At 43.5% G+C, this 22,697-nt stretch overlaps 1 protein-coding gene across 1 annotated transcript in view; it reads right to left on the reverse strand.

The window, feature by feature from the left end:
* The window catches only part of LOC125456374 (mucolipin-3-like), a 50,034-nt gene that overhangs the window by 14,814 nt on the left and 12,523 nt on the right, over positions 1-22,697 (reverse strand). The window contains exons 4-9 of the mRNA XM_059648268.1: positions 16,702-16,855; positions 12,786-12,870; positions 12,612-12,708; positions 9,415-9,514; positions 2,996-3,108; positions 2,751-2,900 (exon numbers count right to left, since the gene is read on the reverse strand). Of these exons, the coding sequence (XP_059504251.1) occupies positions 2,751-2,900; positions 2,996-3,108; positions 9,415-9,514; positions 12,612-12,708; positions 12,786-12,870; positions 16,702-16,855 (699 nt within the window). The remainder of the gene's footprint in view (positions 1-2,750; positions 2,901-2,995; positions 3,109-9,414; positions 9,515-12,611; positions 12,709-12,785; positions 12,871-16,701; positions 16,856-22,697) is intronic.

Below are 22,697 nucleotides of genomic sequence, written 5' to 3' on the forward strand. Positions count from 1 at the left end.
GGAGAGAGATAGTGGGAACTGCCAATGCTGGAAGGGTCTAGACCCGAAACATCAGCTTTCCCCCTCCTCTGATACTGCTTGGCCTGCTGTGTTCCTCCAGCTCAAAACCTTGTTATCTCACGCAAGGACTGTGAGAAACATTACACAGGCCAAACTAGAAGAAAACTGACAATAAAGATACATGAACACCAACTAGCCACCAAGAGACACGGCCAATTCTCACTGGTCTCAATACACATGGACAAAGAAGGACACGAATTTGACTGGGACAACACATCCAATATAACATCAGCCAAACAGAGACAGGCCAGGGAATTCCTGGAGGACTGGCATTCCAACCAGAACTCCACCAACAAACACATTGAACTGGATCCGATATATAAAACACAGAAACAGAACAGGAAGTGATGCCAGCCACCCCAGCAAACCAAAGTTTATAAATAGCAAACGGGACAGAACGCTGACACTTCACTGGAGACACACTGGCGATGATTTCCAGGAGAGTAACAAAACGTCTGCAATCAAATACACCAGCTCAGCGAACAAGTCTACAACCTCATCACAACCCGAGCTCCAAATGTTCTCAAAAATTTCAATCACAACCAGTTCAGCCATTAGAATGTTTCAAAGGGCCATCTGGCCTACGACTGCTACTATTTCATATGTCTATAAACGCAGCAAGTGAGGACCTGGGAGGGGATTCAGTTGTGACTTTCTAAAAAGGAATTGGTTGAAAAAGGAGAAATTTCTAAGACAGTAGAGACAGGCAGAGACAGGCAGAGACAGAGGACATGTCCAAAGAGAGGTGGGGATTTAATTGCAAAGGACTTTCAAAGAAACAAGGAGACGCACGAGTCAAACAGCTAGTCCAAACTTCGACTGGGTGGTTAGCAGCTCTCTGTCGAGTTACATTTCCAATGTCAGTAACACACGAGATTTTATACAAGTGACAACTCATCAGGAGATTAATCCTCTCAACGGGGACCGATATTAACAGCACATCTACTGCTGCAATGCACCTCTTCTCTCAGATTTGAAAATCTAAATACCTTAATAACTTCTGGGAGTGTGGGATGTGGGAGGGGTTTAGTTAGCTCAACTGGCTGGACAGCTATTTCACAATGCAGAGCGACGCCAGAGTGGGCTCAATTTTGTATTCCCACACAGACTGAGATTACCATAAAAGGTCTCTGCTTCCCAACCTCTCCCCTCACCCAAGGCATGGTGACCCTCAGGTTAAACCTCATCCAGTTTTTTCTCTCCCCCATTACACACCGTCCCCAGTTACCAAATCACCCCGGGGTGAGGGTGTGAGTAAATTGCACAAGTGAGGGCCTCGGAAAATTGTGTCTGTATTTTCTGGAGTTTAGAAGAATGAGAGAGAGAGGCTGTCACTAAAACATTCAAGATTCTAAAGGGACCAATTACTACAGATGCCAGAATCAGTACTAAAAATAAAAAATGTTGGAAATCACAGTGGGTCAGAGAGCGAGAGAGAGAGCGCAAGCTTACGTTTCAAGTCTAGATGACTCTTCAGAGCTGACATGAAGTGTCCATCTAGATTTGAAATGTAAGATTCTGAAGGGGTTTGACAGGATAGACCCTGGCAGATGGTTCTTCCAAGCTGAGGAAGCTAAAGCACGAGGTCAGAGCTTTCAGGGTAAGCAGACCATTCAGGACCAGTACAAGGAGAACTTGTCGGACTGTCTACATCCCATTGTTCCCTGTCAAGGGACTGACAGATCTTTGGTCTCAAAGAATTATGGGAAGTGGGTGGTCTTATTGTGCGGTTTAACGCCACCTTGACTTTGAGCCGAAGACTGAACGCTGGAGAAGACAACAGAAATCAAGAAATGTTTCAGAGATAGTAGCAACTGCAGATGCTGGGGAATCTGAGGTAACAAGGTGTGGAGCTGGGTGAACACAGCAGGCCAAGTCTAGGCCCAAAACATCAGCCTTCCTGCTCGGCCTGCTGTGTTCATCCAGCGCTACACCCTTTTAATCAAGAATGGTTTTCAGGTTTAAAATTGAATGCATCATTATTTATGAACCTTAAAGCTAAATACTACAATATCAGTTATTCACACACCAAGCTTCGATTTTATAACTGCACTCGGCTAGGACTGATCTCTCTTCATATGTTCATGTCCATGTACTCTGACGTAAGAGTCTCAGCTCTGCGCTCTGTTATTTATCCTCAGTAACGTGCAGCTCTGTGACATTATCAGAAAGTTGCTGCAGGGTCCTGCTGCCTTTTGTGTGTGGGCTGCAAAGTGGAGGCCGGTCTGATGAGTGGCAATGATCATATTAATCAGAGGAACTGGCACAAGGGACAATATGAGCCAAACTTGTTTCCTAGGTTCTCATGTTCAAACATCAGGCCAGACATACAAGATGATCAGAGGATTAGATAGGGTGAAAAGAGAGAGTCTTTTTCCGAGGATGACGACTTCAGCTTGTACAAGGGGGCACAGCTACAAATTGAGGGGTGATAGATTTAAGACAGATGCCAGAGGCAGGTTCTTTACTCAGAGAGTGGTAAGGGCATGGAACGCCCTGCCTGCCAATGTAGTTAACTCAGCCACATTAGGGGCATTTAAACAGTCCTTGGATAAGCATATGGATGATGATAGGATAGTGAAGGGGGAGGGGCTTAGATTAGTTCACAGGTCGGAGCAACATCGAGGGCTGAAGGGCCTGTTCTGCGCTGTATTGTTCTATGTTCTATGACCCTTGTTCTTGTCCCTTACCTTAGCTTCAATTTCCATTTTTAGGATAGATCCAATAATTGTCAGCAAGTCACTGATGATGATCAGGATGTACCAGCCATTGACGAACTCCATGCGATCAGACCATGCCACATTTTTATTGTAGTAGAACAAGAAGAAGTCAACAAACTCCTGGACGATAAAGAGTAGCAGCATTTACTGAGCAATGTGCTTTTGTTCAACAGAAAAGCGTTAAAACAAACCATCCTTATTGACCCCATACATACATGCTGCAACTTTATTCCATTGATAACAGATCGGGTGCAGAGAATTAACGAGCTCAAACATATCACAACGATAAAGGCATCAAACACCATCATGTAGTGAGTCTTCCTTTGTACTTTGAGAAAGAAAGAAATGTAAATTTAAAACAAAGCAAATCACAGCTAAAATTCCTGCCATTCGTTCGAAAAGACATTTTAAACCTACAGCTGTTGATGGAAAAGGGTCAGAAATCACAACACCATGTTATAGTTCAACAGGTTCATTTGAAAACGATAATCTGGCATTGTGCATTTGCTGACCTTGTCCAACTCAGTCCAACACCAGCCCTTCTTCATAGCTACTGCTGATGGAAGGCAGGTACGACACTCCATCTAGTGGTCAGGTATGCATCTTACAACAAGCATATTTGATGGCAAAATGCTTATGTGCTGACAGCTTGGAACATGTTTTATTTCTATTTATTCAGGTGATGTGGTCATCACTGGCCAGGCTGCTGTTTATTGCCCATCCCTAATTACCCAGCGGGCAGCTAGGGGTTACCCACATTGCTGTGGGTGGAATCATAATGAACTGTTCAACTTACACATTATGCAAGAACAGACCACATGTCAAACACTGCACGTGATACCAGACTGAGGGACATTTGTTTAAATAAAAGTCGCCCTCATACAGAAAGAATATATTTAAATTAGAAAGAGCGCAGAAAAGATTTACTAGGATGCTACATGAGCCGGAAGGTTTGACTTGTAAAGGAGAGGCTGGATAAGCCGAGACTTTTATGGATAAGATGGATAGCTTTTCCCCAGGGTAGGGGAGTCGAAAGCTAGAGGTCATAAGGTGAGAGGCGAGAGGCGAGATACACAAGAGGGCCCAGAGAAGCAACTTTTTCTACACAGATGGTGCCGAGTGTCTGGAATGAGCTGCCACTGATGTGGAGGTAAGTACAATCTCCTCATTAAGACAGGTACATGGACGGGATGGGTATGGAAGGATACGGATAAATGCAAGCAAGTGGAACTAGTTTAATTGTGAACAGTGGGCAGCATGGCCAAGTCGGGCCCAAGGGCCTGTTTCCATGCTGTAAACCTTTGACTCAAAGAAGGGGAATATTGACCAATGAACAATTTAAGATTGGTCATGACATATTATAAAGAGCAGGGAAGTTACGTTGGAGCTATACAGGACTTTGGGGAGGTCACAGCTGGAGTCATGCACACAGTTCTAGTCACTACACCATAGGAAGGACGTGATTGCACTGGAGAAGGTTCACCAGGATGTTGCCTGGTGTGGAACATTTCAGCAAAGAGGAGAGACTGGATCAGCTCATCAGATAAAGTGTGAAGCTGGATGAACACAGCAGGCCGAGCAGCAGAGGAGCATAAAAGTGACGTTTCAGGCCTAGACCCTCACACAGCAGGCCAAGCAGCATCAGAGGAGCAGGAAGGCTGATGTTTCAGGCCTAGACCCTTCCTCAGAGAGAGGGTCTCTTCAGCTCTCTGATGAAGGGTCTAGGCCCAAAATGTCAGCTTTTGTGCTCCTGAGATGCTGCTTGGCCTGCTGTGAGGGTCTAGGCCTGAAACGTCACTTTTATGCTCCTCTGCTGCTCGGCCTGCTGTGTTCATCCAGCTTCACGCTTTGTTATATTGGATTCTCCAGCATCTGCAGTTCCCATTATCTAGGATCAGCTCATGTTGTTTTCTTTACAGCAGAGGAGATGGAGGGTGGGGAAATGCGATGGTAGTGTGTAAGATTACGAGGGGGCTGGACATGGTGCTTCCCCTGAGCTGAAGGGGCAATAACAAAGGGGCACAATATTAGGGTGAATGGCGAGGGGATTGGAGGGGATTGGAGGGGATTGGAGGGGATTGGAGGGGATTGGAGGGGATTGGAGGGGATTGGAGGGGATTGGAGGGGATTGGAGGGGATTGGAGGGGATTGGAGGGGATTGGAGGGGATTGGAGGGGATTGGAGGGGATTGGAGGGGATTGGAGGGGATTGGAGGGGATTGGAGGGGATTGGAGGGGATTGGAGGGGATTGCCTTTTTACCCAAAAAGAGTGGGGAGGGTCTGGAATGCACTGCCTGGGAGTGGAGTTGATGCAGGAAACCTCAACCATTTTTAAAAAAAGGTGTTTGGATGAGCACTTCAGATGTCATAACATTCATGGCTTTGGGCCTAGTGAAGACTCACAGGGCCAGCAAACCCTTTCTGTCCTGTATAGTTTCACAATCATAGAACGCAGTAGTCAGAATCACATCAGATGAGGGGCAATATATTCTCGTTGAAACAAAACACAAGCAGTAACTCTGTGGCCAGTGAAAGCGGTTGATTTGGTAAAGCAGAGGGATTTGGGTAATTGATTTTGATTCAATTTATTTTTGTCACATGAGCCTAGGTATAGAGAAAAGTTTTGTTTTGCACTCAGTACAGGCAGATCATACCGTACGAAGTGCAAGAAGGAAATAGAACAGAGCAAGGAATACAATATTACAGCTGCTGAAAAAATGCACAAAGAGTGAGATCAACATTAAATTTGAGAGGTCTATTCAGAAGACTAATAACAGCAAGGAAGAAGCTGTTGATATGTGTGTTTTGAACCTTCTGCCTGACAGAAGAGGCTGGAAGAGATTATAACCAGGGTAGGAGGGATCTTTGATCATGTTGGCTGCCTTCCTGAGGCAGCAGGAATTATAAATGGAGTCAATGGATGGAAGATAACAAGGTGTAGAGCTGGATGAACACAGCAGGCCAAGCAGCATCAGAGGAGCAGGAAGGCTGACGTTTTGGGCCTAGACCCTTCTTCAGAAATGGGGGAGAGGAAGGGGGTTCTGAAATAAATAGGGAGAGAGGGGGAGGCGGATAGAAGATGGATAGGAGGAGAAGACAGGTGGAGGGGAGTCAATGGATGGAAGGCTGGCTTGAGAGATGGGCCAGGCTGCGCTCATAACATTGTATTTTCTTACATTTTCATTTTGAGGTTCCAGAGACAGGTTAGAGCTGTCACAATCCATTGGCGCCGTACTACCTTCCCATTCTGTACATTAGTGGGGCAGGTTATTGTAGTGGTCACCTCACTGAATTACAAATATCTGGCCTCACAAACCGGACAACACAAATTCAAATCCCATGGCAATTTGAGAATCCAAATCAGATTGAGTCGGTTTTCAGTAGAAGAGACCTTAAAAGGGACAGATGAGAATAGTAGAACTATGTAGCACCAAAGATTTATCCACTGAGCCCAGGAATAACTTCCCTTTCAAGTATTAGTAAACACCCAAATAACATGCTTCAGGGGAAGACACTTGCCTTCCTTGCCCAGTCTGGAACATTTCACCCCATGCCACTCGCTTGTGCCTTCCTTACATTGAGGTTTGACTGTTCCAAATTATTCCTGGCTGCTCTCCCACATTCAACCATCCATAACATTTGAGATTATCCAGAAGTCTCCTGTCAGTGCCCCAGATCACTAAGCCCCATTCCCCTACAAAACCTTAAGCCTGCCGATATCCAAATCCCCCAAGAGCCTCAAACCCAGCCTTTTCTGGTGTCTCCTTCAGGCATCTGCACTAGTCCGTTTCAGGCTTCTTGTTGTTATGGTCCTAGCTCATGTTATTTACTGGATAAGTCAGACCCCAGATGGAAATTTGGCTTGACAGATCACATTTTGCTTTGGTTTTGGTTTTACTGGGTGGTCTCTCACAGAGAGAAGCAATGCTGCTCATTTCGTTTTCACAATTAAACAGAAATTTATCAAAAAGAATTAGCTGATTTATTTTATGAACACAAATTCAAAGAGTTCTAAATACAAAGTGACAGTACAGTCCCATTAGCGTCGAAACATTTCCCCAAGTTTAAAAAAAAAATCCCCTGTACAGTACCCAACAGCAAAATTGGTACAGTACAAAACCAGAATCCTTTTCCCTAATGCCTTGATGGTCACAGTTACCACAAGCCTAACTGAGACTGAAACCTCTGATATTGTTTATTCTTGAAGTTGCCACAGCAAACTGAGCTTCAAGTCCTCATCAGGATTGGAGACCCAGGCTGGGAGCAGTGGGATATCTCTAGTTTATGATATTCTCCGCTCCTCAGGAGCACTGCTCTATGCAAGAGAGTCGCCACACAGGGTCTTCACAGAACTGCCCAAGCCAATAAACTGAAACAAGTCTCTCTCTCTCTCACTGTGTGTTTCCCTTGAACTAAAAAAAACTTCCAAATCGAGCAATTTCAAACAAAAATCTTGAGGTGCAGTTGTCCATCTTACTAGAATATAGAACAGTATAGCACAGTACAGGCCCTTCGGCCCATGACATTGTGCTTCCCTATTATCCTAATGTCAACTTCCCCTGCATACCCTATGTTTCACTATCCTCCACGTGCCTATCCGAGAATCGCTTAAAAGTCGCTAGATCTATGGACCATAAAATTCTAGAAGTCCCAGGGGATTGCAAAACCGTCAACATAACGCTCTTATCCAAAAAAAATGAAGGAGACAAAGAATAGGTAACTACAGACCAGTTAGCATAACATCTATTATTGGGAAAATTAGTCAATTATAAAGGATGTATTAGCAAAGCATTTAGAAATACATTATACGATCAAACGGACTCAGGCTTGCAGGCACAGGAAGACGAAACCTGAAATTTACTTGATTTTTTTGAGGACGTAACAAGCAGAATAGATAAAGGGGAAGCAGTGGATGTGATACATTTGGATTTTCAGGGGACATTTATTAAGAATATAAACATAGGAAAACACCTTGTGCATTTCAGAAGGAAAAGGTAGAGGAGCTTAATATTAGTTAAGAAGAATGGGATTTGGGATTCTCCTTGTATAAAGTCATAACAAAGTTCAGCTGATAATAGGGAAGGCAAATTAAATGTTTGCCTTTATTTCAAAATGAATGGAGCATAAAAATAGGGAATTCCCACTAAAACGAGAACAAGCACTTACCATACCACAGCTGGAATGAGAGACTCGTTTTGGGTTTCTTATCTAAGGAATGATATACAGCATTTGGGGCAGTTCAGAGAAGTCTCACTCAGCTGATCCTGGTTCTGGAAGGATCCTCTTATGGGATGAGCTTAGAAGGAAAGGTGACTTTACTGAAACATACAAGGTTCTGAGATAGACTAATTGTGGAAAGGTTGTTTCCCCATGTGGGACTGTCCAGGGTCAGATGGCATCATCTCAGAGTAAGGGGTCACCCATTCAGGCAGAGATGAAGATGAGTTTCTTCTCAGAGGGTAGTGAATTTATGGATTTTTTTTCTCTTTTTACTTCAGAGGCTGTAGCAGCACAATTGTTAAGAATATTCAAAACTGAGATAGACAGACCTTTAATAGAAAAAGAACGGAATCAAGGGCAATAAAGTGGAGTTGAGGATTATCAGATCAGCCATGATCTCATTGAATGTACAACAGATTTGACAGACTGAATGGCCCACATCTGCACTCATGGTCTAACCCATTAGCTTTTGTGCGCCTGAGATGCTGCTTGCCCTGCTGTGTTCATCCAGCTCCACACTTTGTTATCTAGGCTACCAAAGTAGCTCTCTGAAACTGTTGGTAATGAAATCACTATGGCTACAAAAATACTAACAAGCTATTTTATTAACTTAAAAACACAAAACACATGGGTTACTAGCTCAAATTTGAAATAAGTTTGGGCTTTAAATTAAGTGAATAAAAGTAGGCATAAATCCAAAAATTATATCTCATCCTTGATTTTAATCACTCCATGATTTATGTGCTTTCAGTAGCCTAGGCCCCAGGCTCTCGAATATTCACCATAAATCTCTAATCTCTCTCCTTTTAACAAAAAAATAAAAACTCTCAAAACGTACATCTCTGACCAAGCTTTTGGCGACTTGACCTTGATATCTCATTATGTGGCCTAGTACCATGTTTTATAATATGGCTGTAAAACACTTAGGGACATCCGATTACATTAAAGGCACAATATAAATACAGCATTGTCATTGATAATGAATCCTGCAGTTGTGTAGCAAGACACTCCACAGCACCAAAATCACTACAAAATAGCTCAAACAGCACTCCAAATGTACTTTGACCACAAGGACCACAGTGGTTCATTACTACCTTCTCGATGGCTATTAGGAATGGGCAATAAATATCAGTAACATTCACACCCAGAAATGAGTAAACACTAAAGAAATTCCCATTAGGCACAGGGAGAAACTGGATAATCTGTAGTGGCCTTACACAAAGAACTAGAAACAGGAGTCGGCCAATCAGGCCTCCAGACCGCTCTGCGATCATGGCTGATCTCATCTCAGCCTCAACTCCACTTTCACACCCACTCTCTCTATTAAGAGGCCAGGAGCAACTTGTTTCAACACACTGGATTCATTAAAAGGACAAGTTCCCTCTCAACAGTGAGGAAAGTGAAATATACATACTGCCCCCAGTTACATGCCAGCGTTTACATTCCCGAATGGACACATCATTCTCCAAGTTAATTTGAATTCTTCCACTGTGTGCTTTATTGTCAAAGGTAATCTACAAGACAAAAAGAACAATGTCTGAATGATTAGATCATTCCTTTTTAAGATAGATGGATGATTGGTCCTTGTATTGCTTTTCTAATCCGCACAGTGGTTAGCCCTGCTCCCTCATAGCACCAGGGACCCAGGTTCGACTTCCACCTCGGGTAACTATCTGTGTGGAGTTTGCACATTCTCCCTGTGTCTGCGTGGATTTCCTCCGGGTGCTTCAGTTTCCTCCCACAGTCCAAAGATGTGCAGGTTAGGTGGATTGGCCATGCTAAATTTCCCCATTGTGATCAGGGATGTGTAGATTTAGGGGGGTTATAGGGGGACGGGTCTGGGTGGGACGTCCGAAGGTTGGTGTGGACTTGTTGGGCCGAAGGGTCTGTTTCCACACTGTAGGGATTCTATGATAAGTCATTAAATTGCAGGGTCACTTCATACAACAGCCCTCACCTCCATCCAGCTTGCTTCATCTGCACACATCACCCAATCTGTCACAAGCCTCGTGTCTATCAGTGAAATTGAAGATCTTCAAACAATGAAGACTTTTTGATACCCAAAAGCTTTCTGCTTTGTTTGCCTGAAGTTGTTGAGCCTAAGTTTTATAATATTAGGGAAGGTAAAGTCACCATATGGATCTACTGGACTGTAGAGCTACTCTCAGTACAGATACATGACTGAAGGAGGTTTAGAACATAGAACAGTACAGCACAGTACAGGCCCTTCGCGCCACAATGTTGTGCCAAATTTTACCCCAATCCTAAAGTCCATCTAACCTCCACTCCTACCTTACACGATCATCCATATGCCTATCTAATAGCCGCTTAAATGCCCCTAACGAGGCCAACTGCACTACCCTCTCTGGCAATGCATTCCATGCCACTACCACTCTCCAAGTGAAGAACCTACCTCTGACGTCTCCCCTGTATCTACCTCCACTCACTTTAAAACTATGCTCCCCTTGTAATAGCTACCTCCGCCCTAGGAAAAAGTCCACTCTATCTATACCTCTGATCATTTTGTACACCTCTATCAAGTCACCTCTCATCCTTTGTTGTTCTAAACAGAAAAGCCCTTGCTCTCTCAACCTTTCCTTGTAAGACCTTCCCTCCATTCTAGGCAACATCCTGGTAAATCTCCTCTGCACCTTTTCTAACGCTTCCGCATCTTTTCTGTAATGAGGCGACCAGACCTGGACACAATACTCCAGATGTGGCCAAACCAGGCTTTTGTGTAGCTGGAGCATAACTTCACGGCTCTTGAATTCTTAACAACTCTATCCATCTGAGTGGCAGCGTTCAGGGAGCAGTGGACATGAATCCCAAGATCCCTCTGCTCCTCCTCACTGCCAAGAATCTTTCCATTAACCCAGTATTCTGCTTTCAAGTTTGTCCTTCCAAAATGAATCACCTCACACTTTTCAGGGTTAAACTCCATCTGCCACTTCTCACTCCAGCCCTGCATCCTGTCAATGTCCATTTGTAACCTAGAACAGCAGCCCGCACTATCCACAACTCAACCCACCATTGTACTGCCCGTGAACTTACTAACCCACCCTTCCCCTCCTACATCCAAAATCAGTTACCAAAAAAAAAAATCACGAATAGAAGAGGACCCAGAACAGATCCTTGTGGTACACCACTTGTAACTGAGCACCATGTTGAATATTTTCCATCCACTACCACCCTGTGTCTTCTCAGGGTCAGCCAATTCTGAATTCAATCTGCCATATTTTCCCCTATCCCATGCCTCCTTATCTTCTGCATGAGCCTACCATGGGGAGCCTTATCAAATGCCTTACTTAAATCCATGTATACCACATCCCTGACAGCATCATTTAAACTAAGCATCACAACTTGAAAACATATGGGTCAAAATCCTAGAACTCCCTCCCCAAGGGCATTGTGGATCAACCCACAGCACATGGCCTGCAGCGATTCAAGAAGGCAGCTCACCCCCATCTTGTCTCAACTTGGGACAGGCAATAGACGCCACTAGCTGGCCAGCATCTATACCAGACTACAAGAGCAGAGATGTTCTACTGGAGATGAACAAGGCCAGTGGTCAGACCGCATCAGCAACACTGAGGACATTTTGGGCCCCATATCTAAGGAGGATGTGCTAGCCTTGGAGGGGTTCCAGAGGAGATTTACGAGAATGATCCCTGGGATAGAGGGCTTGTCATCATGTGTGGAGCAGTTGAGGACTCTGGGCAGAGTTTAGAAGGACGTTGGAGGATCCAATTGAAACTTAGAGTCCTGGGGGCCTAGATAGTGGATGTAGACATTTCCACTATTAAGAGAGACTAGGACCACAGACCACTACCTCCGAGCGAAGGGATGTCCCTTTAGTGTGGAAGAACAGAGAAATTTCTTCAACCAGAGGGTGGTGAATGTGTGGAACTTATTTCCACAGAAAGCTGTGGAAGTCAAGTCATTGAGAGTGTTTAAGATAGAGATGGCTAGTTTCTCAATTAGTAAGGGGATCAAGGCTTACGGGGAGAAGGCAAGAGAATTGAGTTGACAAACAGTCCAGTCACAATCGAATGGTGGAGCAGTTCTGGTGGGCCGAACAGCCTAATTCTGCTTCTCTACCATACGTTAACATTAAAAGCATTATACGATTCAGAGCTGATCTGGGAAAGGCATCCTCCCAAAGACACTCACTAGTGTAACCATTTCTGTGGAAATGAGCCTTCACATTGAACTGACCTGCATTCTTTTGCTGCACAGTTCAAACCTAGATTTACAGATTGAGAGAGACATGTACAATATGACTTTGACCTTAGCAAACACCAAAATTCTTGTTTCAAATCCAAGAAAAGAATTGTCCTAGGGCCATGAGTAAAGACAAGACATGGAAACTCCATTCAGTTTTGTTTAAATTTGACAAGATTCCCAGCTTCTTGAGAACAATTTCCACTTTGCCCAAAAATACAGATAAACGAGGAGGTGAAGTGTCACTGGACTTGAAACATTAACTGTTTCTCTCCCCACAGATGCTGCCAGACCTGATGAGTTTCTCCTGCAATTTCTTCTTTTGTTTCAGACTTCCAGCACCTGTAGTTTTTTTTTTGTTTTATTTGCGAAAACTGACAAGCCACTTACTGTGACAGAAAAATCATAACAGTCTGGCAGCTCATGGCGACGAATTGTTTGTAGATTAATGGCCTTCAGCGTGAACTGAACCTGAACCGTCACCAGCCTATCACAGAGAAAGAAACATATTAAAAAAAATACAGAGACAAGCTCATGCCAAAAGTCAGATGTAAAGAAGTTCACCTGTGAAAATGCAACGTCAAGTTCAGCTTATTGTCTGTTGCGTGCCCACTGGACAGGGGTAGTACTGGTTCCATGTCAAAGCATTCTGTGTGACAGAGAGGATTACTGCAGCCTTCATATTCAGCCAGGCTTTGATGAAATTTTCATTAATGAAAATATGAAGAGGTTGGATAAAGGATTGACTTCATTACTTCCTACAACCTAAAACAATGATACCTTGCTACTCCACAAATTACATCCCACTTGGTTTACGCTCATTGACAAAGAAATAGTTGGCCAGAAACAAAAACAGAAATTGCTGGAGAAACTCGGCAGGTCAGGCAGCATCTGTGGAGAGAAAGCAGAGTTAACTTCAGGGTCCAGTGACCCTTCCTCAAAATGTCACTGGACCCAATAGACAACAGGTGCAAGACTAGGCCATTCAGCCCTTCGAGCCAGCACCACCATTCATTATGATCATGGCTGATCATCCACAATCAGTATCCTGTTCCTGCATTATCCCCATAACTTCCTGATTCCAATATCTTTAAGAGCTCTGTCTATCTCTTTCTTGAAAGTATCCAGAGACTTGGCCTCCACTGCCTTCTGGGGCACAGCATTCCACATATTCACCACTCTCTGGGTGAAGAAGTTTTTCCTCAACTCTGTTCTAAATGGTCTACCCCTTATTTTTAAACTGTGTCCTCTGGTTCTGGACTTACCCATCAGCGGAAACATGCTTCCTGCCTCCAGTGTCCAATCCCTTAATAATCTTATACCTCTCAATCAGATCCCCTCTCATCCTTCTAAACTCAAGTGTATACAAGCCCAGTCGCTCCAACTCAAGTTTATACAACCCGAAACATTAACTCTCCACAGATGCTGCCAGGCCTGCCGAGTTTCTCCAGCATCCACTGTTCTTTCAGTTTTTAAATAGTTGACCAGGACAGGATAGGTAGCTGATGGAGGGAAAACATTCTCTGTTTTCCTACAAATGGTGAAAAAAGCTGTGGATAGATGGGAGTCGTATTGTAACAGCAATGCCATGTCATACACATCTCAAGCAATGGTGTACACTTGTATTCTCCTTACTTAAGGGTGTAAGTGCTATGGAAGTGGGGAGAGGGAGGGAGCAAGGGATAATGTTTTGAGGACTCTTCTGGACTTGAATCGGTAACTCAGTTTCTCTCTCCACAAATGCTGCCAGACCTGCTGAGTTTCTCCAGCAATTTCTGTTTTTGTTTCAGATTTCCAGAATCAGGTTTTTTTGGTTTTCTTGTCTGGATGGATACCTGCAACGAGTGGGTTCTCTTATGGGGAATGGTTGGGCAGCATGGGCTTGTTTGTACTGGGGTTTAGGAGAGTGAGAGGTGATCTGATTGAAGTGTATCAGATCCCGAATGGTCTTAACCATATGGATGTGGAAAGGCTGTTTCTGCTGTTGATCAGTCCAGGACCACTATCATATTTAAAAATTTATGGGCTATCCTTTCATGATAGAGATGAAGAGAAATGTTTTCTCTCAGAGGGTTGCACAAATTTGGAATTCTGTGACTCAGGACAGTGCATCACAAAATATTTTTGAAGGTGGACACCAACAGGCTCTCATTAGGCAAGGGAATCAGAGGTCATAGAGTCATAGCGCTGTACAGCATGGAAACAGACCCCTCAGTCCAACTTGTCCATGCAGACCAGATATCTTAATTTAATCTAGTCCCGTTTGCCAGCATTTGGTCCATATCCCTCTAAATCCTTCCTATTCATGTACCCATCCAGGTGCCTTTTAAATGTTGTAATTGTACCAGACCCCACCACCACCTCTGGCAGCTCATTCCATTACCACCCTCTGAAAAAATTGCTCCTCTGGTCGCTTTTAAATCTTTCTCCTCTGACCTTAAACCTATGCCCTCTAGTTTTAGATTCCCCCAGGGTAGGGGAGAAGACCTTTGCTATTCTCCCTATCGAGGCCCCTCATAATTTTATAAAATTCTATAAGGTCACCCCTCAGCCTCCAATGCTCCAGGAAAAACAGCCCCAGCCTATTCAGTACAGAGAAGTGTGGAGCTGGATGAACACAGCAGGCCAAGCAGCATCTTAGGAGCCCAAAAGCTGACGTTTTGGGGCCTAGATGCTTAATCAGAAATGGGGGAGGGGAAGGGGGTTCTGAAATAAATGGTGGCATTCATTCACATGTGGGTGGGAGGGGGACAAAGGTGAGCCCCCTACTGAGGACTGACCGTTTGTTCTCAGTTAGGGGGAGGTCTGGGAGGGTAGGTGAAGATTCAGCAGGGTTCGGCGTTGCTGTCTCCTCTGCAGCTACTGGCTGTGGAGGCTGTTGGCAGAACGACGTCTCTGGATAGCTCAAACCGTTCAACTCTGGCAATATCCTTAAGTCTTTTCTGAACTCTTTCAAGTTTCTCATCATCCTTCCTGGAGCAAGGTGACCCGAATGGAATACAGTATTCCAGCAGTGGCCCCAACATCCTGTATAGCCGCAACATGACCTCCTAATGCCTATATTCAATGTATTTGAGGAATAAAAGAATGACGAAAGTAAGATTAGGGCCAATCAAGGATAGTAGTGGGAAGTTGTGTGTGGAGTCAGAGGAGATCGGGGAAGCGCTAAATGAATATTTTTCAACAGTATTCACTCTAGAAAACGACAATGTTGTCGAAGAGAATACTGAGATACAGGCTACTAGACTAGGTGGGATTGAGGTTCACAAGGAAGAGGTATTAGAAATCCTACAGAGTGTGAAGATAGATAAGTCCCCTGAGCTGGATGGGATTTATCATAGAGAACGGGAGCGCACAGTCATTCTATAAACTCATGATGGGAGATGCTTAGATTCCAGGGCACATTGAGAGTTTCACCACAGTCTTACTGTATAGAGCAGGTGAGAAGGCAGAGATAGCCTATCCTGTTCTTAGTAAGAGCAATTTTCCAATTCAATGAACTCATGTTGAATTCCATTTCAGAAAGTGGGATGGACTGTACATTAAATACACAGGCTTTGGATGTACATAAGGATCTAGTTTGGGATGAATGTACAGGTGAAAATTGTCCATTCGGGTATTGGTGCTGCTAACAGCAGAGTGAACAGGTATCAACCTCTTCTTTGCCAGGGTCCAATGCTGGGGAAGGAACATAGGGAAGGAGGGAGGAAGGGAGGGAGGGATGGATGACAACATGCAATTGTAGCTTGACATTCACAAGTTCAGCAGTTGGTCCTATGGACCAGGTTTGGTCTTATGACCCGAGTCCGCACTCCTCATCTTGAAATGAACCTCTCAGTCACTTCCAATGACATGACATTCGCTGTTTTAATGTCAGCAACTGCTCTACAGAAGTACAGATTTGGTTACACTGAATCAATGAGGCTCGAAGCCTAAATTCAGTCAATAGCAGGCCCCATATTTGGGGAACATACTCCAATGCAGACCTGGGAACAGGCTTAAAAAGGAATTTCTGAAACAAACAGGACACTGCTAGAGAAACTCTGATCTGGCAGTGTCTGTAGAGAGAAATTAGTTAATGTTTCGAGTTCCTCTGCAGAAGGTCACTGAACTTAAAATATTAACTCTGCTACCTCTCCACCGCCAGAATTACAGAGTTCCTCAAACAATTCCTGTTTGGTTTGTTTTGGAATCTCCAGCATCCACTATTCCTTTTTATATCCTATAGGAATTTCCACTTTTTTGTCCAAAAATACCCTCTGGGGCCAGTCTCCATGAGAAAGGACGTGTTATACATCATAATTGTTTTTATTTTAAAAAACATCTCTCCTTGACACTCGTCATCACAAAGATAGGGGAGACAATTGTAATATCATTGAACTTATAACCCAAAACTCTCATTCTAGGGACACAAGCTTGAAATGTGCCCGGAGCCATTAGGTAAACCAAACAACGACAAATGTCTGAATGACACACCTACCGGTCTCAATCTTTGGATCAATGTTGAAGGATTCATTGCCAGGGCTGACACTCCCCCGCTTATAAAAATACTGACAGACGGTCAGTGGCGTTAAATCCGTCCCTCTCCTCTCATAGGCATGATTGCCAACTGAGATCTTATGCAGCTGCACATACTAGAAGGGAAAAAATATATCATTTGAGACAAACTAATATTTACAGCAAGAGGGGAAATTGTTGCTAAATTCAGTGATAATTTGCATCTCCAATGTAACAATAGAATCCCTATAGCGTGGATGCAGGCCATTTGGCCCATCGTTTCCACACCAATCCTCTGAAAGAGTATCCCACCCAGACGCAGACCACACCTCACCCCCCGCCCCCCCATACCCTATCCCTGCATTTCCCATGGCTAACACACCTAATTTGCACATCCCTGGGTATTATGGGCAACTTAGCATGGCCAATCCACCTAACCTGCACGCCTTTGACTGTGGGAGGAAACCGGGTCACCTCAAGAAAACTCATGCAGACACAGGGAGAACATGCAAACTCCACAGAGAGTCACCCGCGGACGGAATTGAACCGGGAGTCCCTGGCACTGTGAGGCAGCAGTGCTAACTTCTGAGTTACCATGCTACCCTGGATGGGGCTGTGATGGGAGTAATCATGGGCAGATGTTCTGCTGTTGAGAAATTGACTCCCAAATGGTCTCCAGAACAGTAGAATGTCACCTCCAGCTTTTCCCAAACTATAACAAACCCTTAATTCCTTTGACCAAGGTTTAAGTTACTCTTCAAAGCTCAGAAAACTTTTTGGATAACTACACTTGGCGTAGTTTGCAGAGTACTGGTCCCCAAGGATTAGGATGGTGCAAAAAAAATTGTCATTGTGATATATAAAAACACAATGCAAACTGCCTACAGTGGGGTGTTACTCTAACGGAAAGGCTGAACCAGTTAGGACTCTATCCTCCTAAAATGTTGGCTGACAAAGTGACCAATACAGGATGGAATAATAGTTTGATCACTAGACAGGTAACCCAGAACCCCAATCTAATTTTCTGGCAACACAGGTTTGAATGCCACCACAAGAGATGTGAAATTTGAATTCAATAAATAAAAAAAAATCTGGAATTAAAAGCTGGTCCAATGCAACAATTGTTTGTTGAATGTCATGAAAATCTCATTTGGGTCATTAATGTCCTTCCAGGAAGGAACTCTGCCAGCCTTACATGGCCTGACCTACGTGTGACTCCAAACCTGCAATGCGATTTATTTGTAATTGCCCTCTGAAACTGCCCTAGCAAGCCATTGGACATTAAAGGTGCTGGCCTTGCCAGTGATAACCACATTGCCGGGGGGGGGGGAAAGGGAATAAAGGGAAAGGATGATTGACATTAAGTTACAATTTCAGCTGACAGAAATCCCAAACAGATCCGATATGGCAAAATCATTACATTTTTGAACTATGGTTTGAAAATGACAAAAAAAAAACACTGCTGCTAAAAAGAGAGAATGTGCACAAAGTTGTTTGCAGCTTAGAGAAACAAGCGAAACTAAAATGTTGCATGTAACAATTTGAGGAAATTGACTACAGACAAATTGGCACCATTTGGGCTAGTTTCAGAAGGGCTCAGCATAGTAACAACTCTCTGATTGGTCTGGCTGCAGTTTAACACAGATCCTTTGAGGGAAATGCAAACAAACAGAAAAGAAAGGTCAACAGCAGAAGTTGGATGCATCAAAATCACCCTTTCCCCCTTCTCTTTAAAAGTTATTCTCTCCAATTCAGTCAGCGAAGCTGGAAAACTACACAGAAAAGTGTCTGATGAAGGGTCTAGGCCCGAAACGTCAGCTTTTGTGCTCCTGAGATGCTGCTGGGCCTGCTGTGTTCATCCAGCCTCACATTTTATCTTGGAATTCTCCAGCATCTGCAGTTCCCGTTATCACAGAAAAGTGACTAATCATTCTAAAATCCGAAGGACAAAAGACAGACCCCAGGTCCAAACAATCAACCAAACTAAAGACTGATCATTGATGAGCAGACAATGTGGCAAAGAACATAGGAACAGGTGTAGGCCATTCAGCCCATCAAATCTGCTCCACCATTCAATGCAATCAGAGCGATCAGACTCTTCAAATGCCTTTAATCACTCCATCCATATAATCCAGTCCACTGATGGTAATCAGAAACTTGTCAATCTCTACCATAAACACACTCAAAAGGCACTCCACAAACCTCTGGTGTAGAATTCCAAAGAGTTAAACAATTCGTCAGCTCAGATTTAGAGGCATCCCTTTATTTTAAACGGCAGACCTTGGTTATAGACTCAACCAGGGGAAAGCATCTTGCCAGCACCTACCCTGACTATCCTTCTAAGTATTTTTTGAGTTTCAATGAGATGACCTCTCATTCTGTTGAAACTCTAGAGAATACAGGCCCAGTTTGTCTGATATCTCTCCACAGGACAGTCTTGTCATTGTGGGAACAAGCCTGATGAACTCACTGCACTTCTCCTATTGTATCTTTCCTGAGATAAGGAGACCAAACCTGCAAACAGTACTCCAGGTTTGGTCTAACCAAGCTCAAAAACAAGTGAAGCAAGACTTGACCACTCCTGTGCTCAAAACCCCTTGCCATGAAAGTCTAACATTCCATTAACTTTCCTACTGGCTTGCTGAACGTCTGCCTTTAGTGAATTATCGAATAGGCACTACATTGCCTTGTAAATCTATATGTCCCAACCTCTCACCATTGGAATATTCTGCACATCTGTTTTTCCTATCAAAGTGGATAGCTCACATTTTCCACATTATATTCCATCTGCCATGTTCCTACCCAATCACTAAACTCATCCAAATGCTCCTACAGCTGCTTTATATCTTCCTCACATCACACATTCTCACTTAGCTTTGTATTATATTTGGTCCCAATTCCAAATCATTGAGACAGACTGTGAACTGCTGAAGATCAAGTATTGATCCTTGTGGTACCCCACTAGACACTGCCATTCAATGCCAGAATGATCCATTTATTCTCACTCTGACTAACAGCCAGAAAACAATCATTAATCCATGGTAGTGTATAAAAGCTCATGGAATAGAAGGTAATTTTTCTAATCAGCTTCCTGTGGAAGTCTCAGAAGATTTCTGAAAATCTTAGAATAGTATGTTCACTGGCTCTCCCTTATAGAATTGAAAAGGTAGTGAAACCAACTCATCCAGATTTCGCAATTTGGGCTGGAGGCACAGAAACACTGTTTCCTTCACTTTTTTTCCCTCCACTGATAATATTTGTGACATGTCCGGAGAGTCAGACAAGTTAAAATGGGTAAAGTTTAAGGTGCATATTCATAAATTAGCAATTCATTTTCCTTTTCCTGCCACTCGGTAAGAAAAATTAGTTTGGTTAGATTATATAGTTGTTTTTCATTGTTATTGATGAAAACGTGGTACACATTTCTTTTCATATTTGTGGTAGCTCCTGAGACAGCAGGACTCAATGCTGGCACACCCTCCCAAGTGAGGCATGGCTTGTACAACAGCCGAGGCTAGAGCAATACACTGTTGGCCTAGTTCCATAGCTCTAAAGGTCACAACATAAAACAAAAATACTTTTTCCAAATACTAAACTAACCAATTAAATACCTTCCCTATATCAGGTTTTAAACAAAAGATCTAACAACCAGATTTCTTAGAAGACACAATTATGGGTTTACAATCAAAATAAAGCTAATTCAATAAAAAGGCAGTTGAGTTTACCATGTCAACAACTCACCATCCTGACTCAGAATTATAATTAGCTTCATTGTCACACACACTCAAATGAGTAGAGTTAAAAATTGACAAGTCACCACTTATGGCACCATCTTAGGTACTAAAGGTACCTGCGTACAGATTGCAAGTACAAATTCTTAGGGGAAAATTTAATTAGAAAAATAAATAAATAAAATGCTCAGAATAGCAGCCCTTCCAACCCAGTCCACTACGGTACCTAATCTCTAGTTAAGAAAAATCCTAAAGCCTTTTATTTGTACATAAGGAGCAAGAGGGTAACTAGAGAAAGTGTTGGCCCACTCGAGGACAAAGGAGGGAAATTATGCGAGGAGTCAGAGAAATTGATTGAGATTCTTAATGAGTATTTTGCATTGGTATTCACCAAGGAGAGGGACATGACGGATGTTGAGGTTAGGGATAGATGTTTGATTACTCTAGGTCAAGTTGGCATAAGGGAGGGTGGGGTTAGGGGAGGAAGTGTTGGGTATTCTAAAAGGCATTAGGGTGGACAAGTCCCCAGATCTGGATGGGATCTATCCCAGGTTACTGAGGGAGGCAAGAGAGGAAATAGCTGGGGCCTTAACAGATATCTTTGCAGCATCCTTCAGCATGGGTGAGATCCCGGAGGACTGGAGAATTGGTAATGTTGTCCCCTTGTTTAAGAAGGGTAGCAAAGATAATCCAGGTAATTGCTGGGAAGCTGCTGGAGAAGATACTGCAGGATAGGGTTTATTTACATTTGGAAGAAAGTGGGCTTATTAGTGATAGGCAGCATGGTTTTGTGCAGGGAAGGTCATGTCTTACCAACTTGATAGAACTCTTTGAGGAAATGACAAAGTTGATAGATGAGGGAAGGGCTGTAGATGTCATATACATGGACTTCAGTAAGGTGTTTGAAAAGGTTCCCCACGGTAGGCTGATGGAGAAAGTGAAGTCACATGGGGTCCAGGGTGTGCTAGCTAGATGGATAAAAAGACTGGCTAGGCAACAGGAGACAGTTGTAGTGAAAGGGAGTTTCTCAAAATGGAGATTTGAGACCAGTGGTGCTCCACAGGGATCCGTGCTGGGACCACTGTTGTTTGTGATGTACATAAATGATCTGGAGGAAGGTATAGATGGTCTGATTAGAAAGTTTGCAGATGACACGAAGATTGGTGGAGTAGCAGGTAGTGAAGGGGACTGTTGGAGAGTGCAGCAGAATATAGACAGATTGGAAAGTTGGGCAGAGAAACGGCAGATGGCATTCAATCCAGGCAAATGCGAGGTGATGCATTTTGGAAGATCCAATTCAAATGCAAACTATACGGTAAATGGAAAAGCCCTGGAGAAAACTGATGCGCAGAGAGATCCAGATGCATAACAGAACAAAAGATATTAGTTTTGTTTGACTCAGTTCAGAAAGAAAACTAAGAATTAACCTCTATTTCTGAACTAAGTCAGAACAAAACTAATAGTTAAACAGTTTTTTTTGTTTCAGTACAGTTCATCAGAATAAACTCCTAACAGTAAGTTTCTAGTTTGTGAAACTTTCAAGGCAGGGAAGTTTTGGAGATAAAATCTTCAGGGTATTGGAAGTGAACAAAATTAGACCACTAGAACTGGGAAAGATTGTGCCAGAAGATTTAGAAAAGAATGTTAACATTCTCTCAAAAGTTCAAGAATAAGCATCTGGAAAGTCTCAGTTAAGATTGTGAGCTGGTTTCTGTTTTTATGTCTACCAGCTGAAGATTTACCTCATCACTTTGACCACTTTTTAAAACCCCGATCTTTTGTCCATTGAAGTATCAATATTTTTATGGTGGCACGGTGGCTCAGTGGTTCGCACTGCAGCCTCACAGCGCCAGGGACCCGGGTTCAATTCCAGCCTCGGGCGACTGTCTGTGTGGAGTTTGCACATTCTCCCAGTGTCTGCGTGGGTTTCCTCCGGGTGCTCCGGTTTCCATACACAATTGCCCGTGGTGTTCAGGGGTGTGTGGGTTATATGGGGATGGGTCTGGGTGGCATGCTCCAAGGGGCGGTGCGGACTTGTTGGGCCGAAGGGCCTGTGTCCACACTGTAGGGAATCTAACCTAATCTAATCATTTTGGTCTATTACAGCAGTCTCTATTATAGAAAATAAAACTTTGGGCTGTCAAAAGTTATATGTGAGTCATCAGCACTCTCTGTCCACATACAAATTGGACAGCATCTTCTGACGCAAGTAGGCAGACATGAAAAGTTACACTGCTCCATCAGGAGC

This window comes from Stegostoma tigrinum, chromosome 8 (assembly GCF_030684315.1).
Source record: "Stegostoma tigrinum isolate sSteTig4 chromosome 8, sSteTig4.hap1, whole genome shotgun sequence".
In the NCBI taxonomy this organism is placed as follows: domain Eukaryota; kingdom Metazoa; phylum Chordata; class Chondrichthyes; order Orectolobiformes; family Stegostomatidae; genus Stegostoma; species Stegostoma tigrinum.